At 40.3% G+C, this 13957-nt stretch overlaps 1 protein-coding gene and 1 long non-coding RNA gene across 5 annotated transcripts in view; one reads left to right on the top strand and one right to left on the bottom strand.

Moving 5' to 3' along the window:
• The window catches only part of Atp13a5 (ATPase 13A5), a 107176-nt gene extending 105091 nt beyond the window's left edge, over positions 1–2085 (bottom strand). For 2 of the 4 annotated variants that reach the window (XM_078043875.1, XM_078043876.1), the window contains exons 1-2: positions 1944–2085; positions 1012–1343 (exon numbers count right to left, since the gene is read on the bottom strand). In XM_078043875.1, the coding sequence (XP_077900001.1) occupies positions 1012–1074 (63 nt within the window). In that variant the 5' untranslated portion in view covers positions 1075–1343; positions 1944–2085. The remainder of the gene's footprint in view (positions 1–1011; positions 1344–1943) is intronic. The other 2 variants (XM_040270216.2, XM_005338418.5) reach the window with 1 other exon arrangement.
• Positions 572–12292, top strand: LOC144376362 (uncharacterized). Its single transcript, XR_013436765.1, has 2 exons — positions 572–894; positions 9492–12292. It is a non-coding gene; the product is annotated as an uncharacterized LOC144376362 (long non-coding RNA).
• Positions 12293–13957: the final 1665 nt, after the last annotated feature.

The raw sequence follows: 13957 nt of genomic DNA on the forward strand, positions 1-13957 counted from the left end.
GATATGATTACTTATTTTTCCTTAGATTAACAAGCAAGAATAGGAAGAGCAGGTACAGATTTCCCACAGCTCTCAAAGGGTACCAGGGAAGCCATAGAGGAAGCTGACACCTTTCTAGTACATAAATGGGTCCCCCAGGGCAGTCTCCTTGCAGTCCTTCTCCTTCTCTGTCCCCCACACCCCTCCTTTTCTCATTGCGCAGCTAGAGACACTATTGTAGTGTGGACAGCCAGGTCTGTAAAAGCCAAGGAGTGGGCTGGATTCCAAGCCTGTCCCATGCAGGCTAATGACCTTGGGCAAGTTACCTAACCTCCCTGGTCTCAGATTTCTTTTCTATGAAATAGGATTAGTTCCTTCTTTACTGAATTCTGAGGATTAAACGAAACCATAAATGCAAACTCCTCAATACCAAGTAGACACTGTCAGAATTTTCAAGTTTTTAATGATTATTTTTCAAGTTTTTATGTTTTGTAGGAAAAAAGAACTAAAGATGTGAGAATTTTTTTTTTTTTTTAAGTCTGTGCTAAAACCTGTCTTGGCCTTTGTAAAAAGTGGGACTTTGGCCCAAAACACTCTCTGAGCCCAGGTCTTGCAGACACACCAAAAGCAAGAGAATGAGAAAAGAAAGCATTTCCGTTCTCACCAAAGTGTGTCCAATTACAGGATGACCCAGATGACAAGGGGGGGCGGGGGACACCTCAGTGTGCACCATGTGAGAAGGCACCCCAATGACTCTGCAGAATGGCTGAGGAAGCTTTCCACGGTCCACTCATATGGAGACGGCAAAACTCTACCATCCAAAAAACACAACTATCTCAGCTCCTGCAGGTTCTCTTACAACAAAATAGTGCCCTGCAGCTCTCGTGATGCATTACCGGACTCTCCCCTTTCCAGGTACTAGAACCACCACAATTGGTCCTATAATTTATTTTCTAATTTACCTGAATACGGTAGCCCTGGCCCACAACTTTGGGTGCTTTGAGAAAACTAATAAATAAAGAGTAGACTCACCAGTTCATTCTCCTCTCCTTGGTTGAGCAAAGCCCGATGGTCCTTCTCACTCTCTTCCTCCATCTGAAGTGGACCTGTCAGGGCCCCTCCTGGCTAACTCCTTGGGGAAATGTTGAAACCACCTGGGCTTCTGTGAACTCAGTGGCTGCTTGTCATTGCTGTTCTCGGGTGCTTATAAAATCTGTTGGCACACACCTTGCCTATTAGACCAACAAAGAATAGGGAGGAAATCCTCTCCTTGGCCACAGGATTGGTCTGTTAATCCATCTGCTTGATGCATGTTTATTCTTTCCAGTGTTTATTTACTGAGCTAGATGAGAGTGTCTCTGGTCCTAAAGAATGATGGGAAAAAGAGTTGTTGAACTAGAAAGACAAATAATTTCACATGCTTTCCATAAATGTCTCAGCCAAGGAGGAATGGCCACTTTTCTCAAAACCTGAGACAAAAGGATTAACCAGTGAGAGATGCATTAGAACAATTCCGTGGACTTTAGAGACTTAATGAGCATATTAGGTGTGGCCATGAGAATTAATAGAAGGGAGGTTGGTTCGTAATGGGAAATACAGGCATCACTCTGGAATCAGAAAAATCTAAATTTTAATCCCTGCTTTGTTGGGGACCTTGAACAAATTGCTTAAAATCTGAATTTTAGGTTTCTATTATATAAAATATCCACAATGATTATATAGTTGATATGAGGACTTACAATATTTGTAAAAGGCCAGATAGAGCACCCACCCCGCTCAGTAAGAGGTAAGTGATCATCCTCCTGACACTCTAGTACTAATCAAGAAAAGAGACACTTTAAAACAATGATTTGATCCCTTTCATTTTTCACTTTGGCATTTGAAGTTTTCAAACAAGTGAAGCCTATGAAGAAATAAGGAACTAGAAACACTGACTCTTAAGGACATAACCCAAATTTCCATACCTGTATAATCATCACTGAATTCGATACTTTCATTAAAAGTAAGAAAACTGATCCGTCTAGGGATTAATTTTGCTTGTAATTAAAAGCTTTTGTCATTTTATTGACTTTTATTGCATCCAGTCCACTGAATGAAACCCTTGCCACTTTGACCATGGAAGAAAATTTGTTAGGAGTGAAAACTCTGAGAAGTTAATATTTGTTTGACCCTTTCCACTGACCAAAACAATCATCAACTACCTTGAGCAGACACAAGTGCTATCTTGACTTTCAGGATAGGTCAGATGTTTCCCAGCCCAGAAAATGTGGCTGATGAGAATAAACAGACGATTTCCTCTTTTTCATGGCAGCAAGTCTACTAAGATCCTCACACCAACCACTGTAATCACAAATGTTGCGATTGCAGTCCAGTCTAGGGTTGAGCTCAGGTCTGGAGAGAAGAGTTGTAATTTAGTAAAACCTAATTCAAGACATGAGTGATGGTCAGCATTCACTTTTTACCCAGCAGCTAGCCACTCATGTTTCTTGTCGAAAGAACATCAGTTTTTGTCTGCACAGGGATTTCAACTAAAAATGCCAATGATGAGTCACGATCTGTCTAAAAGTGGGCAGATGACCCTGTTCTAAACAATTACATATGCATTGTAATTGATAGTAACTAATAATTGAATTTTATAAAATCAAAGGGAAACACAGTTGGGAGCAAGGATCTTGTGGGAAAGATTATTCTATTGCTGAAGGAGAAAGAACTATTTTTCCCTTCCATTCTTTCCTTTCTCCCTTCCTCTAAAGGGTATGTGAGTGAGGATGCAATAATTAGAGCATGGGGATTATGTGAATTAGGAGGAGAGGGAGGAATATCTCCACCTCCGACCAGAGGTGGAGATATTCCTCCCTCTCCTCCTAATTAAATGAAGACTCAGTGGTCATGGTGGAGCACTCACCCTCCCTCTTGGTCTCTGATCCCCTCTTTCCCATTCCAAACTTCCCTTTGAACTAAAGGGCAACTAGTAAAGATATGGATGTCTTACCCAGATTTCAAAACTCCCCTGTTATTTTGTCTACTGACCCCTGGAGCCTTACTGAAGCATTCTATTTCACAGATGTACCTACGAAAGCAAGATGGCTAGCTAAGATAGACTGACTTCTATACAACGACAACAAACAATGATAGTTTTAATGGTTTAACATCATCAAATGCTCTTTTATTAGATTTTTTATATATTATCATGTCAGTTAAAAGAATTTTTAAAAATAAATTATCACTATATAAAAGAAGTCATTTAATACTTTTTAAGTAAACCAAGATATTTTTTTACAAAAGGAGAAAATACATATACATTGTATTTTAATAGTAAAATGGTGGTAACTAATAAATAAATTTTATAAAATCAAAACACCTGCAAAAGGTCACTTTTTGGCAATTATGAAATCATTCCATTTATGTTATATTTTATTTTATTGACCAGGCTTTAGTTAAAAAGAAAAAAATTGAAAAAAATGTAATTTTAGAGATACTATTCAGCGGGACACAGTGGCATATCCCTAAATCCCAGTGGCTCAGGAGGCTGAGGCAGGAAGATCGTGAATTTGAAATCAGCTTTAGCAACTTATCGAGGCCCTAAGCAACTCAGAGAGACCCTGTCTCTAAATAAAATACAAAAGAGGTCTGGTATGTGGCTCAGTGGTTAAGCACCCCTGGTTTAATCCCAGATACCAAAAAATAAAAAAGATACTATTCACTTTGGGGGTTATATTTCAGGTGTGAACTGAAGTTTGCACTTACCATACAGAAATATTATAACTCCCAGTGTGTACTCTACTTTACTCTATTAAAAGAAAAACCTTGGGAGACAAAACTAGACAATGGAATTGGAGCTGGACGCTGGACATGTGAACTGTCTAGCTAAGGAGTTCGGCGTAATATGACTGGCAGCCCTGGGAGGCGCAATAGTAGCTCACTCCCTCTTCAGCTCTACTGCCTTCAGTTCTGCCCATGTGTGCAAATCTGCAAAGCACTGTTCCAGGTCCTAAAATGAGAACTCAGAGATGAACAATGCATGGACCCTACCCTTGAACTCAGTCTACTGGAGCTATGCTCCTGAATCTGTCTTTTAAAGGATATATGTTTTGTGTTTAGTTGGCATAAAATAATTGAACATAATTATAGAGAACAATATGTGTATCCAATGTATAATGATCAGATCAGGGTAATCGGTATATCTAATACCTCAGACATTTATCATTTCTTTGTCCTGGGATACAATCAATGGTTGTCAACCACTGTAATCCTACTGTGAACGTTAGAAGTCATCCCTCCTATCCTACTGCACCCCAGTCCCCTGTACTCTTTCCCATTCCCATCCTCTGTACCCTTCTCGGGCTCTGGTAACCACTATTCTGTTCTCTTTATGAGATCAAGTTTTTCAGCTTCCACGCATAAGTATTTATCTTTCTGTGTCTGCCTCATTTCACTTGGCATAATGTCCTCCGGTTCCATCCACAATGTTGAAAATGACAAAACGTCATTCTTTTTATGACTGAATAATATTTCATTGTACGGCATATTCATTATCTGTCGACGTACACTAGTTTGATTCCATAGCTTGCCTCTTGTAAACAGTGTTGCAAAAAACATGGAAATGTAGACACAACTCTCTTGTATACTGATTTCAGTTTCTTTAGATATGTACTCAGTAGACGGATTGCTGGATCATACAGTAGTTCTATATGAATCCAAGTCTTAAATATTCTCTGTGTTTATGTGACAAACTTATCTCTCATTGCTAGGTCCAGGTTTGGCTTATCACTGATACATGTATGTACCATTGATATATGTATGAAAAGATAGGTACTATTCACGCAGATCCTTTGAAGTGTCTCCCACCAATGGAAACTGAATGGTTCAGAATTTGTTGACAAAAGTTATTAATTGTTTGAAAGTGATTGATTGTTGAAATACCTGCAACTTTTAATAGAGAGCAAGGAAGCCTGGAGCTTCTGATTAGAGCGTATGAAGCTAAGGGTAAACAATATTCAGCTGTAGCCATTCACTCCTGATTGATAAGGAAAAGGCTCTCCTTCTTCTAGTGGGTTTCCCTCGGGCTCTCATTTCTGCTCTATTCTAGGCATGGCTGACTTCCTGCTGCCCTGCATCAGGGGAGAGACACAGATCTAGGTAGCTGAGCTACTCCTTCCCTGCTCCTCATGGGAGTCAAGCACCAGAACTTGGATTAAATCCTATGCTCTACTTAATTTCTATTGTAAAATGAGGCTTTGTACATTGCAGATTCTGTTAATTTGTTGTGGATCAATGAAGCAGTTACTCTTTTTTATTTAATTGCTTCTGTTTTGAATTTTAAAAACACTGCCTCTTCAAGTCATCAAATAAGTATTAATTGATTTACTCTCTTATGAAGTGAATTCTATTTTCCAAGTTCCTTATGTATCTGAGGCTTGATGGTCCTCATTCTTCTCGAATTCACTGATTTTTGCTTTGAGAGTTAGTCTCATAATGTTCAATACATAAGTTGACAATGGCTCAAAAGGGAAATTCACTAATTTTTCAAATCCAAGCACTTAGTGCATGGAAAAGCACATATAGCAGTTGCTCAGTAAATGCTATGTGAATGAAGACATAGTTTTTTCCTCCCTAGGGAATCTGCTTTTCCTTTGGGTTGGTCAGAGGCAGAGAGGAAAACAGAACATGGCACATGTTGTCTGTTGTCTACTCAGATCACCTTAGATGTTTTGGATGCCTTCAGGGTTGCAGGGTGCTTGTACTTTCTTCTAATAACCTTATTCCTGCAACTCTTTTCTGAGTTGCCTTTTGCCCTTAGCCTAGGGTCCCTTTTGTGTCCTAGCAAGGTCTGGTAAGTGCCTGCAGTTTACCCTCCATCCCCACCCTGCCTGACAACTCCGCAGCCCCCAAGTCAATTGCCAATGACTGATAAAGGCAGAAGTCTGAATCCCTGGTCCCTTGCTAAGAGTCAGAACAAATTGGAATGAAGTTGACCATCCAGAGCTCCCTGGCAGCATCAGTTTGGGGTGAAGGCTCTTCCTTTCATCACACTCTTGGTTGCATTGTAATCCCCTCCCTTTCTTCTTTCTCCTTGAAACACCTCTTTTGAAAATATGTACATGCAAATGGGATCCCAGCTTCAAGAAGGAATTAAGCGTTCTTAATATTTGTACCCCTCATGCAGGAGGAAACTTCAACCTATTCTTTTAGGGGAGGAAGGCACCTGCCATCTAGGCAGGTCTCATCTCTCTGTTCTCTCACCTGCTCTCGGTCTGTTCTCTCACTTCAAAGCCTCCAGTTTCTTCTCTCCCTAATTTAAAATTTTCCGGGACCCATGCTGAGTCTGCTCTGATTATTCTTGCTGCTTAAGGATTAGAATTCTTCCAGGAGAATTCATCACTTATTTGAAGCTGCTGGAGGTGTATCGACTATGGTGGAAGACTTCAAGCTTGCCAGGAGCTATGCCTCACTGCCCCGTGCTTTGTGTGGTTAGCTGCAGAGGAACAGAATGTCTGTTTAATATTCTGAAGGGCTTTCTAGATGAATGACCACACGACCAAACCCACATGGACTTCTAGTTTCTTGGTCAAGACCAAACCCACATGGACTTCCAGTTGCTTGGCTTATCTGATGTAAACAGTTAAGTGCCAGTGAGAGTGACAATCACATGTTCATTGCATTGGTCAAGCCAGTCACCAACCTGAGTCTGACTAGTGGCCAATAAGTTGCCCCTGCGCTGTCAGGTCAAAACCTGGGTGAACACATTCTCTGCTCCCTTCACTGCTACTAAAAACTCTAACAACCATTAAGACTCCTGAAGGGTGCTAAACAGAAGGCCAATGTCCTTTCTGAAGTTGGTGTCTTCGCTACTGGAAGAATAGGGGTTCAAATGCATCTGTCAATTCAAATGACTTCTCCAGAAAGAAAACAGCTGGGACGAGGTGATTACAAACATGGAAATGAACTTAGGTATTCTAGAGTGAGCTAGATCCTAGCTGTGGTCTGTCTTAAGGAGAATATAAACCTCTATGTTGAGTTCTTACTAATTTACTGCAGATGGTCTAACCCAGTTGAAGAGATAAAGGAAGATTCCCTTAAAATATTCAAACCTAAGAACAGTCCAGGAACAACTATTTTTTCTCTCCCTCCTCTGAAGGGTGGTCTAGTTTGCATATCTCCAGGAGTAAATTTTTTGTGTGTTTCAAGTAGCTTGGAGAATACAAGATATCAAACTCCATCCCATGTTTCTGCCTTTGGCTCATGGCAATGTTTTCCTCTTTGAACTTGTCCACCAGGTAATTATTTTATCAAAAATGCAGTACTTGGAGCTGTAGCAATGGGTGAGGATAAATGGACACACCCCAAGAGAGAGAAGTCTAGCAGCAGGATTTCCCATCTGAGGCAGCTTTTATAATATAGAGAATGCAAAGTGACGAACAGCATTTCCAAAGGAAATATATCCCCCGAAGTTCTCTCAACACAGGGTAAGTTGGTAGGAAAAATTGTAAATGAGTATCCATGGGGACTAGTATAAGACAGCACATTTAAGAGAAAATAATTTAAGTGATTCTTGGATTATGCTTTCTAAACTTGATTTATCATCAGAATTACCTAGAGATCTTGGTAAAGATACACTTCTCCAGGACCTATCCCAGAGATTTGATTGAACATCTGTGAGGTTGAGCCCAGGAATTTATTTCTAATAAGTTCCTTGGGGATCTCCATAATGGGTTGAGTTTGAGAACTATCTTCCAAAAAGTAGTTTATGAATTGCTGTGGACTATTCCCTACAGTGAGAAAACTAACCCATGATATGAGAGCAAAAAACACCAACTAAAAATTTACTACAAATAGATCCAAGTCTGAACTATTTTGCACAGGTGTTTGCGTCTCATGGGGTGTCTTGTGGACTTGGATATTATCCAGGAAAGCTCAATTGAAGAAGTAATTCCTCAGGATAGTCAGATGATGGGGAGAAAGGGCTGCAAAAGGAAGCCTAGAAAAGCAGTCAACTCTTTGGAAAAGCAAGTTATTGACTCTATAAACAAAGGCAAAAAGGAAGTTACTTTATATTACTTTAAATATGAATAAGTAGACCACCTTCACAAATAATTTGTGTCGAGGCAAACAAGATGGTAGTTAGGATCCTCCCTCAATCTCTCCTCACAGACACAGGTTGAGCAAGTAATCTGTGTATAAAACTATCTCCATAAGAACTAAGAAACTCAGGTGAGAGCCTATGGTACCTGCTTTTAGTATACAAAAATGAAAAAAGCATCAAAGAGGTAGGAAAGTCCGCCAAAAACTAAAAAATAAATATTAAATTCTCTCTCTCTAAAAAAAAAAAAAGGTAGGAAGCAAAAATGGCTTGAGTTAACCCTCCCCCAACTCCAAGCAGTCAGCATGGAGAGAGATATCTTGTGCTTGGGGAGGGAGAAATAAATAAGTCCAGCCCTTAGACTTAAAACCCAGTACTAGGCTTGCTATGGTGCTGGGCAAAGTCTCATGATCCCTGATGCTAAGCCAATACCATTGACTGAGCTCTGGATATCTGTTAGTTCAGGCACCAGATTCCTTTACCACTCCTCCTCCAACCTCAGGCTGCAGAATGGGGAGCAGAATTGCTGGGGAGCAAACCATGATAGCTATGTCAAGGCTTTGATGCTGAGCCCAGTGCCAGGCCCTATAACAGTAAGATCAAGTGCCCAGTAGAAACTAAAGACCTTATATGCAGGTTAGACTTTGCAGACAGAGCCCCTAGTCTGACTCTGGCACCAGGAAGAGACCTGTACAATGGTGGAACAAATGAGTTTTGGCTGTGTCAGTTTCTGTTTGGAGTAGGATTGGGTATGCTCACCTTCCTCCTGAGACTGTGCAGGCCCCTACAGCTATGAGACTCAGATGCAACCCAGCTTAGCACCAGCTTTGGTGGCTGAGGGGCTGTCTCTTCCACCCATCCCCCAGCCTTGAGCAGCATGGCTATCATCAGGCCAGTACTCACAGATGGGGCTTTAGAAACTCTGGCACGAAGCAGAGCCTTGTGCCCTTATGGGATAGTCTTGTCCTTTGACCTACATTGCCACCAGTTGCAGTGTGGGCCCTAGTGCATCCCTGAGACTCTGCAGGTACTTGTGACTGCGAGAATCAGGCAGACTTGACTCAACCTCAGCCTAGGTGGCAGAGGGACTCCCCTCACCAACTTTGGGCAGCATATCATGATGCATGGCCCCATTTGCTGGGATAGGTAGTAAGCATAGGGTTTTTCCCAGGAACTTAGAGCTGGGCTGGAGAAACCTAACACTGGGAAGACCCTAACTGATCCCATTCCCATGGCTGCCTGCACTCAGAGCTTCCGGAACAGCTCCAGTGCCTGGAAAAGACAACACAGCTCCAATCAGTCAGACTTCTATGACAGCTAATATCATCTGTGACTGGGTGCTGCCATCTTGGGCCATGAGTTCACCTCAACAACAGGCAGTCCATAGTAATGTGGGCCTAGTTCTAACTCAGTGTTGTGCTGGTCTTTGTAGGTTTGGGCTCAAATTTCACAACATTGGTGCCGACAAGACAGACGCAGAGCCTTGGACTGGTTCATCTACAGTGATACTACCCAGAGTCATGCAGAATCCTGTAGTGTCTGACCGTAGACCAGTAACTGCAGACAAGGCATCGGGTCCTAACCTGGGACCAGGGAGAAGCTTGTGGGGACAGACTACTCTTTTTTAGGTACTCTCCTGTTCCTTTCTGAACAACAATACACCAACAGTCTATCTGGGGCAAAACTGGGCTTGGAGTGACCTCTAGTACTGACACATTGAAAACATGCCAACAGCAGACTCCTGGCAGTTATGGATTTGGGTTCCCTCCAGTACTGAAGTAGTGGAAGTGACTATAAACTTAGAGAAAATAAGCAGGTTGCTTAGAATTTCTAGAAGAACAGGCGCAAACAAAGCCAGTTAAGGAAGACTGGAATAAATACCTCGTCTTCAATGCCCAATTGATGCTGCATGCCAAAAAATATGAAAAGTTTTCAAAAAACTGTGTCTTCACCTAATGATCAACATAAGGTGCCAGAAACTGACCAAGCAGTAAACACTCTGGGAGGTCTCCCAGAGAATTAAAAACTTAAAAACACGATAAAAAAAAAAAACAGGATAGATTAAACAGAAGAAAGAATTAATGAATTCAGCTATAAGCTTTTTGAAAATATACAGTTGGAGGAGACAAAAGAAAAAAAAAAAGGAATGAAGAAAGCATATGGGAACTAGGGACAGCACTGAAAGAGCAAATAAAGAGTTCAAGAAGGACTTGAGAATACAAAAGATACAGAAAGCTGATTCAAAGAGCCATGGCAGAAAACTTCCCAAGCTGAGAGAAGAATACAAATATCCTGACCTAGGAAGGTCAAATGGGACCAGTTAAAATCAACTCAACCTAGTCTACCCAAAGACATGTTATAATCAAACTCTTACAAATAAAAGATAAAGAGAAGACTCTCAAGGATACAAGAGAAAAAGAAACAAATAACATATAAGGGTTTCCCAATTTTCCTGACAGTTCACCTCATCAGAAACCTTATAGGCCAGGAAAGAGTGACATAAGATTTTCACAGGACAAAAGGAAAAAAAAAATCTGTCAGCTGAGAATAACTGTACCAGCAAAGGTATTCTTTAGAAATGAAGAAGGGATAAAGACATTCCAAGACAAAAGCTAAGAGAATGTACCTCCCCTAGACCTGTTCTACAAAAAAAAATGCTAAAGAAAGTTTTTCAAACTAAAAGAAAGAGACATAAATGAGTAAGAAGAAAACACAGAAAGATGTAAAATTCGCTGGTCAGAATAATTATATAAATAAACTCAGAACTCTCTAATATTGTAGGAGTGGTATGGAAACTATGTCTGTAGTATAAACACACAAAAAAACAACTAAAAATAATAACTACATTAGAAGGTTAAGTGATAGATAATATAGAAAGATATAAAATGGGATTTCAAAAATTCAAAATGAGATTTTAAATATTTGGAGGGAAAATGTAATTTAACTGGAAGAGGACAAATTCTTATTCACGTGCGCCTTACTAAGATTGAATCAAGAAAAAATAGAAAAATCTGAGTAGACTAATGACATTGAATCAGTAATAAAAAGATCCCCATCAGAGGAAAGCCCAGGACCAGATGGCTTCACGGCTGAGTTCTGCCAAACATTTAAAGAACTAATACAATATCTCCTTAAGTAGTTCCAAAAAAAAAAAAAAAAGAAAGAAAAGAGAAAGGAATTCTTACAAACATATTCTAAGAGATCAGTATTACCCTGATAACAAAACCAGGCAAGGACACAACACAAAACAAAAAAAAAAAAAAGAGAGAGAAAGAAAAATGAAAGTCCAATATCCTTGATTTACATAGATGCAGGAATCCTCAATCCAAATCCAACAGCACATTTTAAAAAGCTATTCATCATGATCAAATGGAATTCATCCCAGGGAAGGAAGGACAGTTCACATTCCTTCAGGATAAGAGTGCTGAACGGGCATACAAGAAATGTATCTCAACATTACAATGGCCACTAATAATAAGCCAACAGCTAACATCATACTGAAGGGGGAAAAGTTGAAAGCTTTATAAGATCTGCAATAAGACAAGAATGACCACTTTCACCACTTTATTCAATATAGTGCTGATAGTCATAGCCAGAGTAATAAGCTAACAGAAATAAATAAAGGACATTCAAATTAAAAAGAAGTCAAACTGTTACTGGTTGCAGATGACGAGATATTTTATATAGAAAACCCCAAAAACTCCACCAAAGTTTAAAAAAAACAAACCTATTAGAACTGATAAACGAGTTCAGCAAAGTTGCTAAGTATAAAGGCAACATACAAAATTCAGTAGCATTGCTATATATCAATCACTAATTATAGAAATAGAAATCAAGAAAGCAATCTCATCATACTATAAAAAACACTAAGGAATAAATTTAACCAAATAAATGAAAGATATTTACAATGCAAATTATAAACATTAATAAAACATAAATATGAAAAAACTGAAGGCGACACTAAAACGTGGAAAGAAATCTGCTACAGATAACAATAATGTACTGCATACTTCAAAAAGCTAGAAGAATTTGAACGTGTTCACTACTGAGAAATGGTGTAAAGGTTTGGAGTTAAGGATGTAACCTGATCTGAATATTATATAATGTATTCATGTACCAAACATTACATGGTACCCCATTATATATTCAACTTTTATGTTTCCTTTAAAATAAGTTTAAAACAACTAATAAAATTTGGATAATTCTTTTTTCATTAAAGTAGAATTATATGCATTCAATTTCTGAAAATTTTTGGTGTGTTAATCAATCCATTCATTCCTTATTTATTTATTATTTTATTTACTCTTTTTACTCATTTACACAACATATGAAATAGCTATACTATGTGCAAATCCAAGACTTAAGAAATCCCCGTATAACTTGAAAGGTGAAAAAAAAGAGATTGTGTGTTACATTTAATTCTCTGATTTTTGCAGTTATAAATGAGGGAATAAATAGTATTCCCATGTGAATAGCCACTTACAAATCAGAAAAGTCTGAGTAGAAGTCAGACCTTTCCAACTCCTAAGCTTGTACTCATAATTGCCACATGCCACTTACCAAAAGAGACTCTTCAGAGAAAGACCCAGGGATGCAGTGAGACATGGGTCCTGGAGGACTTCAGCTGGCATGGCTGCCCCTATGCCATAGAATAGTTCTGCCCTTGCACAGGGGCAGTACCTTTCAATTCCTGATGCCCTCAGCCACCCATACGCCCCAGGACACCTGTGAACTTCTCTGACCACGGTGCTAGGGTAAGATGTGGGAAAATACAAAGATCTGAACTTTCTCAACTATGGCTTTTGGTAGCGAAACCAAGTTAGATTCTAGGATCCATCAAGGGAGGATTCAAACCTACACAATTATCCTCGCATCAAACCAGTCTCCAATTGGCCATATGCCATGGTTGAATTCCTTAGGTAAAGCCTGTAACCAATTCTCAGGCTAACCTTGGGGTGGGTCAAGAGAAAACTGGCTCAGCTTTCAGGAAAGAGTGTCCAGCCAGCTGAGGAGTCACATAACCTTGTACTTTGTTCAGTTCCCGAGTAGACCAGGAACAGGGTGGCCTTGGGGCTCTAAGGTGCTTTCTCAGAGGATTCTCGCCCTAAGTGTTCCTCTGTGGACTTGCACCAAATTGGCATTAACCCGTGGGAAGGTTTTCTTTTTTTTTCCCTATCTTTAAAACCTACATTCCCTTGGCCACATAAATCTGGGATGGTAGTCAAAATCAGGACCGTAGAAGCCTCACTGCTCTGTAGACCCTCGTGAGTCACTGAGATGGTCACAGAAATCCCCATGTGTAACATAGCCTGCAGAGCCCTGGTCATGGCATGTTCCTTCCCCACAGGCTGTGTTAGCTGTGTGGGCCACGGGGTCACCACTGTGAGGTGATTCCTGTAGCTTCCATGTTAAGGCCGCTCTGGCTTTGCCTAACCCTGAGATTGGTTGCTGGGGACCTCAGAACTGTAGGATGTGCATGGCCACCTTGTGTCATGTGTCATGCTCAGCCATTCTTCATCTTCACTAGCCATTTCCTTTCTCATCTAGCCAGACTCTTTACGTCACCTATGTATCTGTGCCATATCACCAGCCACGGAGACATGTGTCTTACACTTGTGTTCCCACATTCACATCATTTCCAGGTGGCAGGGATATCAGGTAGCCCTTGACCCTGCTGTTATTACACTCTGACCTACAGATCACAGAACACAGAGGAGATCTTCCCCGCCCCCTCTCTGTCACCAGCATCCATTTGCCTCAGTGCTGGCTGTTAGGGCAGGAGTCTTCGTCTTAGCTAAAGTTGTTCCAATGTGTTCTTTACCTACTCATTCTCTCTCCTCTCTCGTTTCTCGTATCTGTCTCTCTTTTCATCATAGCTTTCTCTTCTGTGGGCCCTGA

The sequence above is a fragment of the Ictidomys tridecemlineatus genome, chromosome 3 (assembly GCF_052094955.1).
Source record: "Ictidomys tridecemlineatus isolate mIctTri1 chromosome 3, mIctTri1.hap1, whole genome shotgun sequence".
Lineage (NCBI taxonomy): Eukaryota > Metazoa > Chordata > Mammalia > Rodentia > Sciuridae > Ictidomys > Ictidomys tridecemlineatus.